The following is a 22,678-nucleotide window of genomic DNA, read 5'->3' on the forward strand; positions in this document are numbered from 1 at the left end:
TATACATTGTTTGTCGGGGGTGGGGTTGAGCACGCCTTTAATCCCAGCACTTCAGAGGCGGAGGCAGGGGGATCGCTGTGAGCTTGGAGGCCAGCCTGATCTACAAAGTAAGTCCAGGACAGCCAGGGCTATACAGAGAAACCCTGTCTGGAAAAAACAAAACAAAACAAAGCAACAACAAAAATCACATTGTTTAATCAGGGCAAGCCAAATGGCTCAGTGGGTAAAGGTGGTTGCTACAAAGCCTGAAGTCTGAGTTCTTTCCCTGGGACCCCCATGGCAGAAGAAGACAGCTGACACTGTAGCCCAGCCTGGCCTCATGCTGACACTGTAGCCCAGCCTGGCCTTGAAGTCCCTATCCGTCTGCCTCCACCTCCCAAGGACTAGGTCTGCAAGCGCGCACCACCACTCCCAGCTCAGACTGCGGAGTGAACCCACAGTCTGGCATATGCTAGGCAAGCTCTCTGTCCCTGAGCTGTGCCCCAGCTGCTGGCATGCTTGTTGTTGTTTTATTGTGGTAAGGTATACATGATATCAAGCTAGCTGTTTGACCATTGTTTTTTACCATTTTTAAGTGTGGGGTTTTGTGGCATAATTGTTATTATGCAACTACTCGCACTGTTGGTTTACAAAACTTTTTCATGACCTCAAACAGAAACTTTGCACTCATTAAGCAATGGCTGCCCACCTCTTCCCCCACCCACTTCTGTCCTTGTGAACCTTCCTCTTCTAGACTGTGCTATGGACCTACCCTTCTGACTCAAGCAGAACCCTGCAACATTTGTCTTTCTTTCTGTGTCTGGCTTGTTTCATTCAACACCATACTTTTGAGGGTCCATGCACATTATAACAAGGGCCAGCACACTTCCCTTTTTCTGTGGCTGAGTAATAATCCACAGTGTTTCTTTTTTTTTTTTTTCTTTTTTTTTTCCAGACAGGGTTTCTCTGTGTAGCCTTGGCTGTCTTGGACTCTCTCTGTAGACCAGGCTGGCCTCAAACTCGAAGTGATCCGCCTGCCTCTGCCTCCCGAGTGCTGGGATTAAAGGCGTGCGCCACCACTGCCCAGCTCAATCCCTGATTTTAATACTGCCTAAGGGTAGATTTCTCAGGTCCTATGTCAGTTCTATGTGCAGCTGTGTGTGTGTAAATGCCTGTGTGGGTATGCACACATGTGTGCACAAACACACAGCAGCTGAGTCTGATGTCAGGTGTCTTCCTCTGGCAGGTCTCACCATATGTTTTGAGCCTGGACTCACTTTGTAGACCAGGCTGGCCTCGAACTTGCAGTGATCTGCCTGCCTCTGCCTCCCGAGTGCTGGGATTAAAGGCGTGTGCCACCATGCCCGGCTCTTGCTGGGACTGTTAATGGGAAAGTATCCACTCTTTTGTTGTTTTTGAGGGTTTTGTTGTTGTTGTTTTGGTTTTTGTGTGTGTGTGAGACAGGGTCTCTCTCTATTAGCCTTAGCTGTCCTGGACTTACAGCGATCTGCCTGCCTCTGCCTCCCGAGTGCTGGGTATCGACTCTTTTTAACAGTCCATGTGGCTAAAGTGTACTATCCATATATTAAAGAACACAGTTGAACCTTTATGCAAGGTACTAAAAACAGATCAAAAACTTAAATACAAGAGTGAAAGCTTATAGGCCCAGTGGCTTAGACCTGTTAATCTCAGCTACTTGAGATTTTGAGGCAGGAGGACCACAAGTTCAAAGCCCAGCCTAGGCTACAGAGTGAGTTCAAGATCAGCCTGAGCAACTTACAAGACCCTGTCTCAGAATAAAAATTGAGAGCTGGATGTAGCTCGGTGGTAGATCACATGCCTTGAGAGTATGAGGGCCCAAATTCAACCTCTACCAGAAAGAGAGGGAGGAAAATGAACTGACTGATAAAATTCTCAAACTAAAACATAGACTAATTTTTTTTTTTCCGAGACAGGGTTTCTCTGTGTAGCCCTGGCTGTCCTGGACTCGCTTTGTAGACCAGACTGGCCTCGAACTCACAGCGATCCATCCGCCTGCCTCTGCCTCTCAAGTGCTGGGATTAAAGGCATGTATCACCACCGCCCGGCTCATAGACTAATTTTTATCAAAGTAAAGAAAGACTTAGCAGGAGCTGGACAGATGGCTCATCAGCTAAGAGCACTGGCTGCTCTTCCTGCAGCTTAAGAGTTTGGTTTCCAGCACCACACGGCAGCTCACAGCTCTCTGTAATTGTAGCTTGGGGGCAGGGCCTGATGCTTCCGACCTCCATGGGCACCCGCACTCACAGGACAGACACACACACTTACACACAGTTAAAAACAATAAAAATAAATATTCCAAGAGACTCAAATAAAGGGAAATGACAACTTACAAAGTTAAAATATTTACAAATTTTGTATCACGTAAGAACTGAACATCCAGCCGGACGTGGTGGCGCACGCCTTTAATCCCAGCACTCGGGAGGCAGAGGCAGGCAGATCGCTGTGAGTTCGAGGCCAGCCTGGTCTATAAAGTGAGTCCAGGGCAGCCAAGGCTACACAGAGAGACCCTGTCTCAAAAAACCAAAAAAAAAAAAGAGCAGGACTTCCAGAGGTCCTGAGTTCAATTCCCAGCAACTACATGGAGGCTTGTGACCATCTATTATGATATCTGGTGCCCTCTTCTGACCTGCAGGTGTACATGCAGGCAAACCACTGTATACTTAATGAATAAATCAATCTTTTTTGTTTTGTTTTAATTTAAAGAATAGCATGCATGCATGCATGCCTGTATGTATTTTTTTTTTCCGAGACAGAGTTTCTCTGTGTTGGTCTTAGCTGTCCTGGACTCTCTTTGTAGATCAGGCTGGCCTCAAACTCACAGAGACCTACCACCACACCCAGTGTAATTTGTTTTTTTTGAGACAAGGTCTCTCTGTGTAGCCCTGGCGGTCCCAGACTCAAAGATCCACTTGCCTCTGCCTCCCGAGTTATGGGACAAAAGTCATGTGCCATGCTTGGCTTTATTTTCAACTGTATATGTATGTGTGTGGGTGTGGGTATGTGCGTGAGAATCCCGCTGTCTGCAGAGGCCAGAGGTGTCAGACCCGCTGGAGCTGCAGTTCCAGGTGATGGTGAGCTACCGATGTGGATGCCGGGCCCTGAACTCAGGTCTTCTGCACGAGCCGCACAAACTCTTAACTGCTTAAGTCATCTCCCTGCCCAATCATTCTCTAATATATAGAAAAGTTAAGGCCAGCCTGGTCTACAAAGCAAGTCCGAGACAGCCAGGACTACACAGAGAAACCCTGTCTCAAAAAAAAAAAAAAAAAAGAGCTGGGCAGTGGTAGCACATGCCTTTAATCCCAGCAGAGGCAGGCGGATCTCTATGAGTTCGAGGCCAGCCTGGTCTACAAAGCAAGTTCCAGGACAGCTAGAGCTATTAGAGAAACTCTGTCTCAAAAAAACAAAAAAAAGAAACCAAACAAAAACAAAAAGAAAAAAATAAAATTATAAGGAGAAACAATTTTATTAAAATCTAGTGAGCCAGATGGTGGCATTGCACACCTTTAATCCTATCTATCACTGGCAGGTGCACTTCTAAGTTAGTGGCCAGCCTGGTCTACAAAGTGAGTCTCAGGATTGCCAGGGCTACACAGAGAAACCCTATCGCAACCCACCAACACACACACACACACACACACACACACACACGAGTTTAGTAACTACCATACTTTTAAGGAAGTAATGAATATCAATAGTATCATAGCAATAGTAATGTTCTGTTTACAATGTCCAATTCCCTGACTTCTACTTCGATTTATATTAATAATCCTAATTGAAGGTGGCATATGCCTACAACCCCATGGAGGCTGAGGCAGGAAGATTGTCCTGAGTCCGGGGTCAGCCTGAACTACGTAGAGTGCCGCATAGCTATAGAGCTAGCTGTCTCAACACAAACACACAAGCAAAAAAGCATACCTGAAGGAAAGAGGAAGCCTTGGCCCCTAAATTCACATTCACCTCAAATTTTGCCTGAGACCCCCAGGGCCCTTTAAGCTGAGGTTAGGAATCCCATGTGACCCACAGCACGATGGTAACTGCCAATACTTGAGCTGTCCTCCCCCACTTCCGGCCTTATCTGCCCCTTACCCTGCTTATCTGCCATCAGCTGGCCTGCAGCTGCCGATAGGCGGCAAAGTCCTCTGCACCTCCGCGTCAGATGTGCCACTCCCTTGGTTCACAGCCTGCCGTGCCCACCCGCTGCCTCTGTGTCACCACCCTGGCTTCCTCTGCCTCCAGTAACAAAAGGGAATTTCTCACCAGAGCATGTTCAAGGCCCTGGGCAGGTGCGAGGCCATGGGTTCCATCCCCAGAATCATATGCAAGCAGAAAAAAGACAAAATGGTTATCTTTTCATAACTTTACCCTTAAACAGTTATTACTACATTTAGTACATTACTACAGTTATGACAATGATCAACCCACCTGGCCTCTTCCTGCTCCAGCACTCCATCTAAACACTTAAATCAGACTGGTTCTGCTTCCTGTGGGCATTCCTTTTTTATTTTATTTTATTTTTTTAATTTAAGGTCTGGGTGTGGTAGCATATGCCTTTAGTCCTAGCACTGAGGAGGCAAAGGCAGGGAATCTGAGTTCAAGGCCAGCCTTTACTTGTGTGTATTTGTCTGTATGCATGTACGCCACGTGTGTGGAGGTGCCCATGAGGCCAGAAGATTCCCCTGGAGCTGGAGTTACAGTCACCTGCAAAGGGTGCTGGGAACTTACCCCTCGTCCTCTGTGTGTTGTGTGCGCTTAGCGCCTCCTGTGGCATCTGTAGGTGATCTGACTCTCTTGTTTTAAATCTTTTACTGCTTATGTTTTTCTCCCTCCACTGCTCATACTCCCACTTCCAAAGCACAGTTCCAGCATGTTCTGAATTTTAAGCAAGAATCTAGGCGAGCAGGGCACCGAACGCGCCTCTCTGATTCCAGGATGCTTCCCCTGGCAGTCACCCTCGCCTGCTGCCCAGCTGTGTGGCTGAAAGTGACTTATTTAGCCCTGCTGTGCCTGTCTCCCCTCTCAACAATGGAAGTGATGATGGGACCCTCTTCGGGTCTGATTTGAGGGTTTGTTTGGTTTTTAAAGGTTTATTTATTTATTATTTATATACTCTTCTGCGTGCATGTGAGCCAGCAGACCAGAAAAGGGCACCAGATCTCACAATAGATGGTTGTGAGCCACCATGTGGTTACTGGGAATTGAACTCATGTCTTTGGAAGAACAGCCAGTGATCTTAACCTCTGAGCTGTCTCTCCAGCCCACCGGGATTTGAGTTTTTGAGACAGGGTTTCTCTATGTAACCTTGGCTGTCCTGGACTCCCTTTGTAGACCAGGCTGGCCTCGAACTCACTGATATCCACCTGCCTCTGCTTCCCAGAATGTTCGGATTAAAGGTGTGCACCACCATGATAGGCAGGATTTTTGTTTGTTTGTTTTTTTGAGACAAGGTTTCTCTGTGTAGCCTTGGCTGTCCTGGACTCACTTTGTAGACCAGGCTGGCCTGGAACTCACAACGATTTGCCTGCCTCTGCCTCCCAAGTGCTGGGATTAAAGGTGTGTGCCACCACGCCCAGCAGGATTTTTTTTAATGTCTAGGAAACAGTAAAAATGTGATGAGTGGCTTTGGTTTTCTGGTTTTGAGGAACATTTTTGGTAAATAAAATAATCTTTTAACTCCATCTCTGCCTTTCTGCAGAAAAAGATCTTATCTCTTTCCTCATTTTCTTTCCTCCACCTTATTAGAGATAGTGTCTTTGTTGTTTTCCACTGCGTATGCCAGTCTTGCTGGGTAGCCAGCTTCTGAGGACCCTGTCTCCGCTCCCATCTCCCTGAGGGTTATTGCGATTACTAGCTCCTACACTATGCACCTGGCTTTTATTTTATTTATTTATTTATTTATTTATTTATTTATTTTTAGGTTTTTCGAGACAGGGTTTCTCTGTGTAACAGCTCTGCCTGTTCTGGACTCACTTTTGTAGACCAGGCTGGCCTTGAACTCACGGTGATCTGCCTGCCTCTGCCTCCCTAGTGCTGGGATTAAAGGTGTACACCACCACGCCGAGCTCTGTGTCCACTCTGATTTTCTCTGATGTCAAAGGCCCTCGATAACTTTGCACAGAGCTAGTGGTCTTCAGCCAAATGGTACATGTCAAGGAGGGGACACAGCTGGGCACGGGGGCCAGGCCAGTAATCCCAGTGCTCAGGAGGCAGAGGCAGGCGGATCTCTGTGAGTTTGAGGCCAGCCTGGTCTACAAAGAAAGTCCTGGACAGACAGAACTACAAGAGAAACTCTGTCCCGGAAAAAAAGAAAAAGAAAAAGAGGGGACACTGCAGCAAGTGAAGGAACAGATTGCCCAGTGCCATGGTCTGGGTTCGAGGCAGGAGCATCAAGACTGTTTCCTCTATGATTGTACACCTACCTCAAACCCAGCAACTCACATGAGAATAGCAGCTCAGCATTCCTTCCAAACCAGTGGCCTTGCCCCTTGGCCTCTAAGCAGGAGGGAACATCTGACTGCAGGAAGCTCAGCATTTGTAGAGAAGCCAGAATGCTGAGCTAGGTATCAGAAGACATGGCTTCCTGCCCCAGCTCCTCTCCTGCGTGGCTCTGACTTTGGGAGTCATTTGTACCTATTTGGCCTTATATACCTTAGAGATGCTTATGGTCATGCTAGACAGAACATGTGGAGTCAGGGCTGGACAGGTGGCTCAGCAGTTAAGAGCACTGGGCTGCTCTTGCAAAGGACCCATGTTCAGGTCTCAGCACCCACATGGTGGTTCATAACTCTACATAACTCTAGTGCCGGGGGATCCGACACCCTCTTCTGGTGTCCTGGGCCCTTCAGGCACATGGTGCACACACACACACACACACACACACACACACACACACACACACACACAGAGGCAAAAGCACTCATACACATAAAATCTAAAAAATGTTTAAGTACATGAAGTCACTTCATTTCTGAGCACACGCTTTAGTGGTGCACACGCTAAAGTTGTGTTTGTTGTTATAGTTGAATCTGTCATCTAACCCAACGTGTCTGTGGAAACAGTTTCCCCTGTGTGTGGACTGCAAATGGCAAAAGGCAATGTAAAACTAAGCTGGTTTTACTCATCAGAAGATTATGGTGTCCCTCTGGATCAGTGGTTCTCAATCTATAGGTGGTGACCCCTTTGGGGGGATCACCTAAGACCATCAGAAAGCACAGATATTTACTTTGCAATCCATAACAGCAGCGAAACTACAGTTATGAAGTAGCAACAAAATAATTTTATGTTGGGGTGTCACCACAACATGAGGAGCTGTACAGCATTGGGAAGGTTGAGAGCCACCGGCCTCAACAGTGTAAGGCTACAGTGGGGTTCCTCAGTCTCAGCAACATGGGCACAGGTGTCATTTTGCTCTCCAGGCTTGTTCATGGGCTCAAGTGAGCCTCGTGCCTCAGCATCCCACGTAGTTGGGACCACAGGTGTGTCCCACTGTACTCAGCTTTTTTTTCTGTTTTCTTTCTTTCTTTTTTTTTCCCCCTTTCTTTTTTTTTTAAGATTTATTTATTATGTATACAGTTACTCTGCCTAAATGTGTGCCTGCACAGCATAAGAAGGCACCAGATCTCATTGTAGGTGGTTGTGAGCCACCATGTGGTTGCTAGGAACTGAACTCAGGACCTTTGGCAAAATAGACAGTGCTCTTAACGTCTGAGCCATCTCACCAGCCCTTGCCTTTGGGTTTTCAAGACATGGTTTCTCTGTGTAGCACTGACTGTTCACTCAGTAGTCCAGGCTGGCCTTGAACTCAGAGATCTGCCTGCCTCTGCCTCCTCAGTGCTGGGATTAAAGGTGTGCACCACCACTGCCTGGCTCTTTTGTTTTGTTTTGTTTTGTATTCACCTTTCCACACTAGCGTTTTGGAACATAAATTTGTTTCTGTTTTGCTGTTGGTTATGGGTTTTTTTTTTTCTTTGTTTGTGGCTTTGTGTTTTGAGACAGGGATTCTGTGTGACCCTTTGTAGCCGAGTCTGGCTTTGAACTCACAGAGATCAGTCAGCCTTTGCCCGCTGAATTAAAGTGTACAATCATACCTAGCAGTGTTTGCTTGCTTTAAAAAAAAAAAAAAAAAAAAAGGTTAGCCGTCCAGGTTAGCATCCAAGTCACTGTGTGTGCAGAGATGATCTTAAGCCCATCCTTCTGCCTCCAGCTCTTGAGTGTCGAGATTATAGGCAATGCCCCATATGCACAACACCTGATATATGTGGTGCTGGAGACTCAGCCCACGGCTTCATGCCTGCTAGGCAACTGCTCCAACTGAACCACATGCCCAGTCCCGTATTGTAGACTGGGTGTCAGTCATGAGGACCAAAAGTACCTACAAACATTGCCCAGGTGCCTCCTGGGAAACAGCTATACATGGTAGAAACCCACAGATAGTATAGCCTTTATAATCTGCAGTCTTTTCCTTATATGGATAACTCTTCAAGTGCAAAACTCCATTTTTAAAAAATATTTTATTTAATTTATGTGTGCTGGTCTCGGATCTTAGAGTTACAGACAGTTGTGAACTGCCATGTGGGTGCTGGGAATTGAACCTGGGTTCTTTGGAAGAGCAGGCAGTGCTCTTAACCTCTGAGCCATCTCTCCAGCTCCCAAAACTCTGTTTTTATAACTGTCTAGATATCCTAGGCAAGTCCAGACAGTGTTTGGTTATATTTGTCCGTGTGAGAATGGTATGAAGGTGTTAATGGTAGCAAGACGGCTCTGAGGATAAAGACACCTGCTAGCAAATAGAGTTTGCCTAGCTTGTCATACATGAACTCCTGAGCAAACTGACTCCTGAAAGTTGTCCTCTGACCCCCTCCATATATGCCTACACACATGCATACACACATATATACAAGTAAATAAACATAAAAACTAAAGTGTTGAGCCGAGCGTGGTGGCGCACGCCTTTAATCCCAGCACTCTGGGAGGCAGAGGCAGGCGGATCTCTGAGAGTTTGAGGACAGCCTGGTCTACAAAGCGAGTCCAGGACAGCCAAGGCTATACAGAGAAACCCTGTCTCAAAAAACAAACAAACAAACAAACAAACAAACAAAAAACCCTACAGTGTTAACCATCTCTGCCAACCACTGATCTCATAAACATAACAACATCAACAAAAACATTTGTTTTTTTTTAATGTGTATGGGTGTTTCCCCTGCATGTAGGTCTGTGCACTGTGTATGTGCAGTGCCAGCAGAGGCCAGCAGAGGCCAGCAGAAGAACTGGATTGCCTGGAGCTGGTGTTACAGATGGTTGTGAGCTTCCCAGTGGGTGCAGGGAACTTAACTCAGATCCTCTGGAAGAGCAACACGTGCCCTTGACCACTAAGCCATCTCCCCAGTCCCCAGCGAAGAGACAGTCAAAGTAGCTCCTTCTTTACTAGAAACTAGTAAGTTTGATTCTCTCCAAACAGCCAATAAAAACACAGAACTAACTGGACACTGGACATGTGAGTCTCAGTTCTTGCCGAACACACCTTGCTGGTTCTCACTGGTGGTTTTGTCCTCTGGGGGTATTTCTCAAGGTCTAGAGGTGTCTTTGGTTCCCTAAGCCTGAGGAGGATAGGTATCAGCTTCCAGTGAGGAGAAGCCAGGGATGCTAAATGTCCTGAGATGCATAGCACAGTCAGCCCCATAGCAAGAATGTTTTGGTCCGATGTATTAAAATGTCAGCCATGCTGACAGGAAACTGCCATTAGGGAATGAAGGCTGCATCCTAGGCCTTCCCTTGGCCAGGGGACTCCCCCGGAGAGCCTAATTGTGTCTCTGTTCTTTTTTTTCCCAGCTGCTCATGGCACAAATTCCTGCGATGCGTTCTTACAGTTTTCCCCTTCCTGGAGTGGATGTGTTTGTATCGATTCAAGGACTGGCTTCTTGGAGACTTACTTGCTGGTTTAAGTGTCGGTCTTGTTCAAGTTCCCCAAGGTAAGGGCAAATCCCAAGGCTTCTTGCCCAGAGCTCATCTTCCGGACACCAGCCTCTTTCAGGACAAGCCGTTCTGCTGGATGAACAAAAGGGTGGCAGAGGACCTGCCGTCTCTGTTGCCATTTCTTCCTCTATTTCCAGGTTTCTTTTTGTCTTTTCAGAGCTGAGGACCAAACCCAGGGTCCAGTTGCAGGGCCACACAGGAGTGGGAGCTCCCTGGGGTGTAGAAAGCACCTTGCTGTCCAGAGGGGCACACTTGCAATCCCAGTGATAGAAGGCTGGGAGCAGGGAGGTGCTGGGGGCCAGTCTCGTCTACTTGAGAGCTTATCTGAAAAACAAAGTACTGGTTCCAAACAAAACTCCTTTGTTTGTTTGCTTTTGAGACAGAGTTTCATTAATGTAAGCTGGCCTCTATCTCAGAGATCCGCCAGCCTCTGCCTCCCAACTACTGGGGTTAAAGGAGTGTACTACCAGGTACAACTATTTTTCTTGCTTTCCTAGCATGTATTTATTTATTCTGTGTGTAGAGGTCAGAAGATGGCTTAGAGGAGTCTGTTCTCACCTTCCACCCTCACGCAGGGCCCAGAAATGAAGTTCAGGTCTTCAGGCTCGACTTTCTGCCCGGAGCCATCTCCCTCCAGCCCCATTATTTATGAGAGAGAGAGAGAGAGAGAGAGAGAGAGAGAGAGAGAACACTGAAATTGAATTAATTAAGTGATCCATAACTGTTTTGCACTAGCTGTATCTTTAAAAGAGATTTCAGTTTTCTCTGTTAAGGTTTTTCGTTGCGTGTATTGATGTAAATATACACCGAGCGTGACACCACACGTCCTCCTCCTTTTCTGCCCCTTAGTCCCCTTGTCCTCCTACACGGTTTTACTTGTACTTACATGTCATGTGCACATACATGGTTTCATGTTCCTATGTAAGATCTAGGAGCACACATTTGTGTTTCTGAGAAAGTAATTGTTCACTTCCTTTGATGGACTCCATTTTCCTGTAGATGACACAGCTTCCCTCTTGATGGCTGACAAGACTTCATTGGTAGCTACACCATACTTCCTTCATCTAGTCCTCTGTTGCTGGGCACATATGGGCTTCTGGATCCAGTATCTCTTAACAGTCCCCGAAGTGAGCCAGGTGTGGTGGCGCACGCCTTTAATCCCAGCACTCGGGAGGCAGAGGCAGGCGGATCACTGTGGGTTCGAGGCCAGCCTGGCCTACAAAGCGAACCCAGGACAGGCAGGGCTACACAGAGAAACCTTGTCTCGAAAAAAAAAACCAGTCCCTGAAGTCTTGTTTCCAGTGTGGGGAGCCCCCCCGCCCCGTGTTCAGAAGCCCCAAGCCAGGGCCCCCCTCTGTCTCTGTGCAGGTGGATGTGCTGACAGGGCCCACTTTACCATGACCAGTCCTTCCTGGCAGCACTGATGGTCTACTGTTACTGTCTCCAGGGCAGCAGGCGAGAGTCAAGCAAAGACCAAATGTGTCCGCTGTGAAGAGGCTGGGCTTCATTACTTCTCAGCCCCTCCTAGCTCACATGCGTTCACACGGAGTCACGTGGCACAGAGGTTGAACTCAGGGCCCTGTGCACACTAGGGAAATGCCCAGCCACTATGCTACCCTAGCCCCAATCTTCCCTGAGCATGGATCTGGCAAACAGTTCCACTATATAGCAAATGGGCCCCAGGAGTTTTCATGGAGGACATATATGTCTCTAGACCAGGAGATATGTACAAGAGTATCCATCCATAGCTTGGTCCCATCCTGGAACCAGAGGCAGAAGCTTGAGAGATCCGGGAGACAAGGAAAGTGAGGAAAATGCCCACCTCAGACCCCGATGCCTTTTTAGTTCGATACTAGTTTCTGGTTAAGTTCAACTGTCCTTCCTGCCCTCATAATACATCTCCTATTTAGCATAAGGGAATTTAAGCAGAGTTTTCACTTTTACAATCTATAGAACCTTGATTAAGAAAAAAGCGGAGGCCGTGTGTGGTGCTGCACGCCTGTAATCCCAGCACTCGGGAGGCAGAGGCAGGCAGATCTCTGTGAGTTTGAGGCCAGTATGGTCTACAAAGTGAGTCCAGGACATCGAGGGCTACACAGAGAAACCCTGCCTCAAAAAACCGAAAAAAAAAAGTGGGGTACTGGGGCTGTAGCTCAACTGGTAGAGTTCTTGCTGCCTGAGTTTGGAAGCCTGGTAACCTCAGTTCAACCCTCAGAACCTATGGCAAGATGAAAGGAGAAAACCAACTCCATGAAGTTGTCCTCTGACCTACACACACACACACACACACACACACACACACACACGTGCACAGACACATACACCCCAGAATAATAAGTATTTTGGTGTTTTTTTGTTTGCTTGTTTATTTTTGGTTTTGTTTTAGACAAGGTCTTTCTACATAGAGACTTGGAACTCACTATATAGACCAGGCTGGCCTTAAACTCACAGAGATTCATCTGCCTGTGCCTCCCCAGTGCTGGACTTAAAGATGTACTTCACCATACTCAGGCATAAATAGTATTTTTAAAAGATTTATTTATGTATTAAGTATACAGTGTTTTGCCTGCATGTACACCTGCAGGCCAGAAGAGGGCACCAGATCTCATTATAGATGGATGTGAGCCACCATGTGGTTGCTGAGAATTGAACTCAGGACCTTTGGAACAGCAGGCAGTACTCTTAACCTCTGAGTCATCTCTCCAGCCCCATAAATAGTATTTTTAAAGCCTTCTATAGAAATACTAAGAAAGAGATTAGGGTGGTGAGTACATAGAAGACAGACGGCATCTGGCAACCTGAAGGCAAGTGAGTTTTTCGTGATGCTGCCTTGCTTTCCAACTCTGCTTTTAGCCCTGAAGGGTTCCCAGGACTGCCCTTTTTACTTTTTATTGCTTTTCTCTGTCTGTCTCTCTTTCTCTCTCTGTGTCCGTCTGTCTGTGTGTCCATGTGCGAGTATGTACATGTTAGTGCATGTGCCCTCAGAGGCCAGAGGTATCCAATCCCTTGGAATTGGAGCTACAGGTGGCTGTGGCTGTCTGCTGTCAAACATTGGTGCTGAGGGCTGGAGAGATGGCTCAGTGGCTAAGAGCACTGTCTGCTCTTCCAGAGGTTCTGAGTTCAATTCCCAGCAATACAAGCATGTGCTCTTCTGGCATACAAGTATGCGTACAGATAGAGCATTCATATACATAAAGTAAATTAAAAAAAAAAAAAGAGTCACACATTGGTGCTGGAAACTAAACTCAGGTCCTCTGGGAGAGCAGCAAGTGCTCTGCACTGCTTGCCCATGGGCTGAGCCCTCAGGCCTTCATGACCGGCACAGGCACAAGCCCAGCGCTGGCGCTTCTCGGCGTTGTGAGCCCAGTGCTGGCGCTTCTCGGCGTTGCGAGCCCACAGCTGCGTTGTCTCCTTTCCACTCAGTGAGGCTGTGACAAGGAGCCAAGGGGTCGGGCTTGGCTTGTAGCTCAGTTGGTAAAGCGCCTGAGGTTAGTCTTCAGCACTCATAAACTGGCACAGTGGCTCACACCGCCAGTCCCAGGACTCGGGAGGTGGCGACAACAGGATCAGAGATTCAGAGTCACTCTCAGATACATAGTTTGAAGCCAGCCTGGGCTGTATGAGTCTCTGTCTAAAAAAAAAAAAGCTAAACTATAAAAGCACCATGGAAACTAGGACCCTATACATGTGGCCTACGCATTCTTAGCAGCTTTTAGCTTAAGGTAACTTTTAATGCCAGACTGTCTTTCCTTAATTAGATTACTTTGCTTTTCAGGCCTGACATTGAGTTTGCTGACAAGGCAACTGGTTCCTCCCCTCAATGTCACGTACGCCACCTTCTGCTCTTCTGTCATTTATGTAATATTTGGATCATGTCATCAAATGTCCATCGGTGAGTTCAGTGCTGGTTGCTTAGCAATCCGTGCAGTCAGCTTTCGGTCACCAAGGGAAATACCTGGGAACTCGAGCTCCCACAGGGAAGGCTTCAGTGCCTGGCTCAGAGCTTAGCATCGTGATCTGAAGTGCATGGTGGAGCAAAGCAGCTCACCCATGGGAGCTAAGAAGTATGTGCTCTCGTGTGTGTGCACATGCACACACTCACACATGCACATGCACACATGCACACACATGAGGTAGGGGACAAGATATTCTCAAGGGCATGTCCTCAAGGACATAATTCATCCATTTCCAGTGGCGTGAACACCAAGGCTTCAACATGGGGCATTTGAGATCAAAGTATAATATCCTAACTCCTGACCCCCAAAACCCACATCTGTCCCACAGTGCAAAGTGGGTTCAGTCTTTCTCAATCTCTCTTCATAGTGTTTACAGTTCCAGCATGGTTCAGAAGTCCAAGTCTGAAGTTTTCTTGGAGACTTAAGATAATCTTTTTTATTTATTTATTTTTGTGTATGTGGTTTTTCGATACAGGGTCTCTCTATGTAATAGCCTTGGCAGACCAGGCTGACCTCGAACTCACAGCGATTCACCTGCCTCTGCCTCTCAAGTGCTGGGATTAAAGGTGTGCACCACACCAGACTAATCTTTTTTTTTAATAGATTTGTTTATTTATTATTATGCATACAGTGCTTTGCCTGCATGTATACCTGCACGCCAGAAGAGGGCATCAGATCACATTATAGATGGTTGTGAGCCACCACGTGGTTGCTGGGAATTGAACTCAGGACCTCTGGAAGAGCAGCCATCTCTCCAGTCCAATTTAAGATAATCTTTTGCTTTGAGTACCTCTAAAAATCAAATATGGCCTGTGAGTTTGAGGCCAGCCTGGTCTACAAAGCGAGTCCAGGGGAGCCAAGGCTACACAGAGAAACCCTATCTTGGGGGGGGGAGAGAAACAAACAAAAAAAAAAAATCAAGCACAGGCCTAGTGAAATGGCTTAGTGTTTAAGAACACTGGCTGCTCTTACAGAGGACCTGGGTTCAGTTCCCAGCACCCGCCTGGTGATTTACAACAATTTATAACACCAGCTCCAGGGGAACTGACACCATCTTCTGACTTCCACAGGCATTAACAATACATTTAGTACACAGACACACATTCAAAACACCCATAACCCATACACATAAAACAACACAAAACAAATAAATCTTAAAAAAAAAAAACTTTTAAGCCCATAGTGATTTCTCTAATAATGCTAGAATAGTTCAATCCATTACCTGGATCCATAATAATCAAACTCCATGATTTATAATATAACTTGCCAGCTTAATTAACCTACAATAAGAAAAGTAAGCCCCGGGGCATGGTGGCCCATGACTTTAATCCCAGCCCTCGGAGGCAAAGGCAGGTGGATCACTGTGAGTTCAAGGACAGCTTGATCTACAAAGTGAGTCCAGGACAGCCAAGGCTACACAGAGAAACCCTGTCTCAAAAACCGAAAAAAAGAAAAGAAAAGAAAAGTGTCATAGTAATCAAAGCACTGAGGCCCACAGGCTGGACACAGGCTGACCCCCTGGGTCAGAAGTCCATCCACTAGCTTAGGAGTGACTAGAGCAGTTGAAGGTTACGTCATCAGAAGATCTGTGTCACATACGTGGACCTGCATGGAAACCAAGTCACAAACTGCTTTTTGGAGAGGCTCCCTGACTGTACCCTTCACTGAAGTGACCACTTATTATTCTTTCCAATGTCTTCTCCAGCACTGCATGTAGCCTGGCCAGCACCCCAACCTCTAGACACAGACACGGGTGTTGCACCATGCATGCCTGCCTGACTCAGACATGCTACGTGTTGAGTATGAAGAAAACAGTTAATGCCATATTCCTGAGTTCCTGAGGAGCATCACAGTCATGGTCATGTACTGTTGATGAGGTGGATTAGAGCTTCAAGGGTAGGGTTTACCTTTGTTCCCATGTGTGCATGGCAACACAAGTACAAAATGAAACACCATTTGAAGCCAGTTTTGTCTCTCCTGGCACTTGGCTAACCCTTAAAAAGCATTGAGTGTTATTTTCTTCCTGGTATTCTTTTTTGTTTTGCTTTTGTTTTTTGAGATAGGGTTTCTCTGTGTAGCCCTGGCTATCCTGGACTTGCTTTGCCCCCCTGAGTGCCAGGATTACAGGTGTGGCCACCATGCCTGGCCATAATGATACTTTTATTTTATTTTATTTTATTTATACGGAATCACTATGTAGCTGCTGGTCTGGAACTTGCCATGTAGACCAGGCTGGCGTTGAACTCATAAAGATCCACCTGTCTCTGCCTGGTGTTAAATGCCTGGAAGCCCTTCTTTAACTCAGCCTGTAAGTGCAGACACAGTGGCTAAACCCGTCATTTCCAGACAGTCTGTGCGTGAATCCCAACCTCCGTGCCACAGAGATGGAACACCTGAACTACCAGCTCTAGATTCTGTGAGGCCCAGTTCTCCTCCCTGCTTTCTCTTCCTTCCCAACAATGATTTGCAAGTAATAAGAATCATTCCGTTGGTCTGGAAAGATGGCTCAGAGGTCAAGAACATTGACTGCTCTTCCAAAGGCCGTGAGTTCAATTCCCAGCAACCACATGGTGGCTCACAACCATCTATAATGAGATCTGATGCCCTCTTCTGGTCTGCAGGCGTACATGCAGGCAGAGCACTGTATACATAATAAATAAATAAATTAAAAAAAAAAAAACTAATCATTCGGTTTTCCTAAACTAGAAGTATGTTTCCCAAACTTCTTTCCCAGGCGCCTTCTTCCTTGTGAGTGCTCTGATGATCAACGTCCTGAAGGAGAGGCCATTCAACAATGGTCACCTGATCATGGGGACTTTTGTCAAGGATGACTTTTCTGTCCCCACCTTCTACGTTAACTATAATGGATCCTTAAGCATGGTGGCAACCACAACGTTCCTGACCGGAATTATCCAGGTAGGAGCTGAGACTCTGAGTTCTTAAAGAAATGGGTCTGCTGTGGTTTGAGTGTGAACTGTTCCCTCAAGATGGCTGTGAGTGGACACTTGGTCCTCGGCTGGGGGTGCTGTCTTGAAGGCTGCGAAACTTCTGGAACACGGAGCCCCGTGGAGGAGGTGGGCCCCCAGAGGCAGCCCTGGAGGGTTTTGTAAGCCAGCTCCACTTTCTTGATGCTCTCTGCTTGCTGTTTTGCAGGATGTGAGTAAAAAAGGAAAGTCGGTTGCACGCCCTGCCACCACACTCCCAACTTGTTGGCCACTTGGCTACAGCAACACAGTAACTGACACAGCAGTTGTAAGAGGCCCATCCTGGCGCTCATGTGTCTGGAGTGGCTCCTCTCTGAGCACTCGGGAACTGTCCACCCTGACTTAGAATCTTCCTCTGGTTCCTAGTCATCTTCCTTCCTGTGAGGAGGAGGAGGGTCTAGGGCTTAGAGCCCGTTCCTCATTTTTCCCTTTCAAATATCACTTGTTCAAGCCAGGTGGTGGCACACGCCTTTAATCCAGTACTCAGGAGGCAGAGGCAGGTAAATCTGTGAGTTTGAGGCCAGCCTGATGTGCAAAGTGAGTCTAGGACAGCCAGGGCTACACAGAGAAACCCTGTCTCGGAAAGAAACACACACACACACACACATATAAACATATACGTGTGTGTATGTATATATAAACACATGTATGGATGGATATGTGTGTATATAGACATATATGTATATGTAAACGTACCTATATATCACTTTTTCTAGTCTTTGGACAAGAAGGTGAAAGACTTCTGGTCTCAGGAGCTGAACTTGGGCTTGACAGTTGTCAGAGAGCCTGGAGTGGTGTTGGCTTCTGCAGTGATGAGAACCGAGACCACAGCTGGGCTCAGTAATAGAGTGGCTCACCCGAAGGTCCACGTGTGCTCGTGTGCTGAGCCCCGCCACCGCACACAAGCCGTCCTTTCAGACTTACTCCTCTGCCCTCTCCACTGAGCCCCCAGGACTGCCTTCCTCAGCTGGGGCTCTCCTGGTGTTCTCACTGCCCCCCCCCACTGCCTTCCTCAGCTGGGGCTCTCCTGGTGTTCTCATTGGTCCCCAGGACTGCCTTCGTTAGCTGAGGCTCTCCTGGGAGCAGACAGAGGCCCAGCTGCCCCCATAGATGCCACTCACACCTGTGGGCTGGCTGCTTTAGGAAACGCTTACACATTGGTGAACCTCAGCTCTTCTTTGTGTCAAGTGGGAATTGTGGGGTTTGCTCTTGAGAAGATTAAGTGGAAAGCTTCATGTTAAACACTCAGCGAGAGCCTGCCACACTGTGAGCATCAAGGAGATGGTGATTGTCAGCTCCCTCTCAGAGTGCCACACACATGCCTCTGGCCCCAGGTACTAGGAGCCGGAAGCCAGCCTGGGCCACATAATGAGGCTCTATCTCAGTGAATGAATGAATGAATGAGAACCTAGTTGAGGTATTTTATAAAAATGATAACTATATACTCCCCACATTTATTTATATAAATATGCAAACTTAACAGGCTGAGCAAACTCTCAAGTAGGAAAAACCATAGAAATCCACATGGAAATATATTAGAAACTTCTGAAAACTAAAGCAAAGGGGAGAAAACGTTCCTCAAGCAGCAGAGCAAAGCATTTTCCCAACAAAGGGAAAGCACATCAAACAACAGCAGGTTTCCTCTTGGAATTCCAGTCAAAGAGAGGGGGTCATGCATAAGCACAGGTGGGGCGGCCAGTCCACGAACTGCAGCCCGTGGGCCTGCTCCTGTGCACACAAGCACACCTTAGGCAGAGTGCAAGTGAAACAAAAAACCATTAAAGGGCTGGGTGTGGTGGCACACCTGTAATCCCAGCACTCAGAAGGCAGAGAGAGGCAGGCTGATTGCTGTGAGTTCAAGGCCAGCCTGGTCTACAAGGCTGGGTCTAGTGAGTCTAGGACAGCCAGGGCTGTTACACAGAGAAACCCTGTTTTGGAGGAAAAAAAAAAAAAAGAAGAAGAAGAAGAAAGAAAAAAAGATAAGCAGGCTACCAAGCTGAGACTTGATAGTCTATGACCATATAGTGAGGGAGGAGGTCCCCTTCCCTCACAGACCTAGGGGAGGGGAATAGGGTGAAAGCGGGAGGGAGGGAGGAATGGAAGGATACAAGTGAGGGGGAAACAATTGATTAAATTAAAAAATCTCTCTTTAAAAAAAAAAAGAGCAAGAGCACTCACTGCTTTTCCAGAGGTCCTGAGTTCAATTCCCAGCAACCACATGGTGGCTCACAACCATCTATAATGTGATCTGATACCCTCTTCTGGTGTGCAGGTGTACATGCAGACAGAGCACTATATACATAATAATAAATAAATCTTAAAAAAAAAAAAAAGAGTGCATCTTGCTCTGGCAGAGGACCTGAGTCATAACAGGCTCACTAACACCTGTAACCTGTTTACACAGGATCCAGTGTCCTCCTCTGGGCTCCACAGGCACCTGCATGCAACTGCACATGTACAAAGACACATTTAAAAACACACATAAAAATAAAATCAAGCTAGAGGCTGGAGAGATGGTTCAACTATGAGAGCACTAGCTGCTCTTGCAGCTCACAACCATGTGTATCTCCAACTCCAAGGGGTCTGGCACATTCTCAGACCCCTATATGCATGGCCACATACACCCACAGATACAGATAGATAAATAAAATAAAGTGTTCTTAAAACAGTGTAAAGTACAAGAGAGGGAGACTTGGACTGGAAGGATGACTGGGCGATATGATTTTTATGTATGTCTTTGTGCATGTGCAGTTGCTTGCAGGTGCTGGGATTAAAGGCTCATGCCACCACTGTCTGGCAGTTATTGAATCATTCTCCACACCCCCCGCCCCACAGGGTCTCTCCGTGTAGCCTTGGCTGTCCTAGACTCACTTTGTAGACCAGGCTGGCCTTGAACTCACAGAGATACGCCTGCCTCCCTGAGTGCTGGGATTACAGGTGTGCGCCACCACGCACAGTTTATTGAATCATTCTTAAAACCCAGCAGCCACAAGGCTGGAAAGTTTGACGTGGTGCGTGGGCTTGTTTGCATGCTTGCTTCTTGTGGGACAGGGTCTTACATAGCCCCCTGCTCTTCAGTTCACTATGCAGTAACCTCGACTTCCTGATCCTTCCGCCCCCACCTCCTGAGTGCTGGAGCTGCGCCACCTCACCACAGGCTGCACCTCAGTTCCACCTCCTTGTCTTCCTTTGTGAAGAGCCGCCCTGACCCAAAGCCCTTGGAAAGATGAGCCTTATTCCTTTCCATCTGCCTGCCGTTGCTGCTTCCTCCATGTCCCTCTAGAGGGCAGAGATGAAAGAATCCAACCGCTGTCAAAGTTTTCAGAAGAGTGAGCTGGTGCCTGTTGGGAGCCTCTGAGTCAGCACCCAGGGAGCCCTGTTCACTAGGGAAAGAGCCTGGAGAGTTCTCCAAGGTGGCCCTGATCTTTTGGCTGGGAATCTTTTGAGCAGAGGCCGTGGGGCCCCTGGGGAGTCCAGCTGGTGCTATCGCTGACTTGTGACTGTCTTAGTTAGCGTTACTATCGCTAAGATGACATAGCATGACAAACTAGGGAGGCAGAAGCAGGTAGCTCTCTGAGTTCCAGGACAGCCTGGGCTACAGGGTGAGCTCCAGGACAGCCTGGTCTACAGGGTGAGCTCCAGGACAGCCTGGGCTACAGGGTGAGCTCCAGGACAGCCTGGGCTACAGGGTGAGCTCCAGGACAGCCTGGGCTACAGGGTGAGCTCCAGGACAGCCTGGGCTACAGGGTGAGCTCCAGGACAGCCTGGTCTACAGGGTGAGCTCCAGGACAGCCTGGTCTACAGGGTGAGCTCCAGGACAGCCTGGTCTACAGGGTGAGCTCTAGGACAGCCAGGGCTACACAGAGAAATACAACTTGGGGAGGAAAAGGTTTGTTTCACTCACAGTTCCATACAACAGTTCATTATCAACGTGAAGACAGGCACTCCAGCAGGGCAGGAACTCAGGGGCAGGAGCTGCTCAGAGGCCATGGAGGAGTGCTGCTCACTGGCTTGTTCCCATGGCTTGCTCAACACTGCTCTCCTATAGAACCCAGGACACCAGCCCAGGGATGGCCCCGCCCATAGCGGCTGTCTGTCCCAGGGATGGCCCCGCCCACAGCGGCTGCCCATCCCCATCACTCACTAATTAGGAAGTGCCCTAGATTCTAGTCACTGCCCTGGCCATGCATAGGTGGACGTGGAGCTCCTTGTGCCATGTTTTCCTGCTCCCATTTTCTCCTCTGTGCGCCAGCAGGATGGCCCAGAAGCAGATCAGTTACTCCAAGTACTTTGACCAGCTCTGTGAGTACCCGCACGTCATGTTACCCAGAGAACTCTCTAAACAAGTACCAAAAACTCATCTGCTGTATCTGCTGTCCAAAGGGGAGTGGAGGAGACTCGGTGTCCATCAGAGGCTAGGATGGGTTCATCACATGACTCACAAGCCAGAACAGCGTGGTCTTCTTGTTAGACGACCTCTTCCAAAAGAACAACAACAATGAAGTACAGGCCGGGCGTGGTGGCGCACGCCTTTAATCCCAGCACTCAGGAGGCAGAGGCAGGCAGGTCGATGTGAGTTCGAGGCCAGCCTGGTCTACAAAGCGAGTCCAGGACAGCCACAGCTACATACAGAAACCCTGTCTGGAAAAACAAACAAAATAAAACAATAAAATGAAGGACAGCTGGGATCATCTAGTCCTTTTCAAACTTACTGTGTATGTGTGTATAAGGTAGTATTCAGTGAATACCTGGAAAATGTACAAATCTGACCCATACCTGTGCGTGAGCTGTATCCTTCACAGCAACAGAGCTCAGTTGAATACAACTACAAGTAGATTGTTTTGAAGTTGTTAAAGATTTTCTTGTAGTTTTTTTCTTAATACAAGTGCCTGTTTTAGCCAGACATGGTGGCGCACGCCTTTAATCCCAGCACTCAGGAGGCAGAGGCAGGCGGATCACTGTGAGTTCGAGGCCAGCCTGGTCTACAAAGGGAGTCCAGGACAGCCAAGGCTACACAGAGAAACCCTGTCTCAGAAAAACTAAAAAATAAAAACTAAAAGGGTGCCTGTTTTACTTTACCTGTTATTTTTATTAGATAAAGTTTGTATGTTGCATTTAAAAAGAAGGAAACTACCCTAAAGACTTGCCTACAGCCCAATCTTACAGTCATTTTCTCAACTGAGGTTATCCCCTCAAAATGACTCTAGCCAGTGTCAGACTGACATAAAAGTAGCCCACATAATGACCCGCCTGTTTTTGTTTTTCCTTTTCTCCCCTCCCCCAGCTGTCAATGGGCATGTTGGGCATGGGCTTCATGGCTAGCTACCTGCCAGAGGCTGCAACCAGCGCTTACCTAGCGGCCGTGGCTCTCCACATCATACTGGCCCAGATGACATGCATCTTTGGTATTATGATCAGTTTTCACGCTGGTCCCATCTCCTTCTTCTATGTGAGTAACCACAAGCTTCCCCCGAATTCACACCCATTCTCTGGCCCACAAAGAAAAAGTGGCCCAAGTGGGCAGACTTCTGCCTGTCCGAAAGGATGAAAGGGGCTCAGTAACTCCACCTCCTGCAGAGTTAGTGTCTTGGTCAACTGCAGAAGCCAGTTGGAGCATGTGCTCAGGTGTAATAACCGCTTCTGTTTAAGATTTCCTTGTTTGTTTGTTTGTTTTTCCAGACAGGGTTTCTCTGTGTGGCCCTGGCTGTCCTGAACTCACTCTGTAGACCAGGCTAGCCTTGAACT

At 47.6% G+C, this 22,678-nt stretch overlaps 2 protein-coding genes across 3 annotated transcripts in view; both read left to right on the forward strand.

Annotated features, from left to right (window-relative positions):
- Positions 1 to 22,678, forward strand: part of SLC26A8 (solute carrier family 26 member 8) — a 57,052-nt gene that overhangs the window by 7,927 nt on the left and 26,447 nt on the right. The window contains exons 4-7 of one of the 2 annotated variants that reach the window (XM_084754029.1): positions 9,850 to 9,989; positions 13,769 to 13,885; positions 16,684 to 16,865; positions 22,218 to 22,382. In XM_084754029.1, the coding sequence (XP_084610155.1) occupies positions 9,850 to 9,989; positions 13,769 to 13,885; positions 16,684 to 16,865; positions 22,218 to 22,382 (604 nt within the window). The remainder of the gene's footprint in view (positions 1 to 9,849; positions 9,990 to 13,768; positions 13,886 to 16,683; positions 16,866 to 22,217; positions 22,383 to 22,678) is intronic. The other variant, XM_084754030.1, reaches the window with a different exon arrangement.
- LOC311581625 (cyclin-dependent kinases regulatory subunit 2-like) lies at positions 20,202 to 22,209 on the forward strand. Its single transcript, XM_084754077.1, has one exon. The coding sequence runs from the start codon at positions 21,118 to 21,120 to the stop codon at positions 21,433 to 21,435; it is 318 nt and encodes a 105-aa protein (XP_084610203.1). The 5' UTR covers positions 20,202 to 21,117; the 3' UTR covers positions 21,436 to 22,209.

Source organism: Acomys minous (genome assembly GCF_964271855.1).
Source record: "Acomys minous genome assembly, chromosome: 13".
In the NCBI taxonomy this organism is placed as follows: Eukaryota; Metazoa; Chordata; class Mammalia; order Rodentia; family Muridae; genus Acomys; species Acomys minous.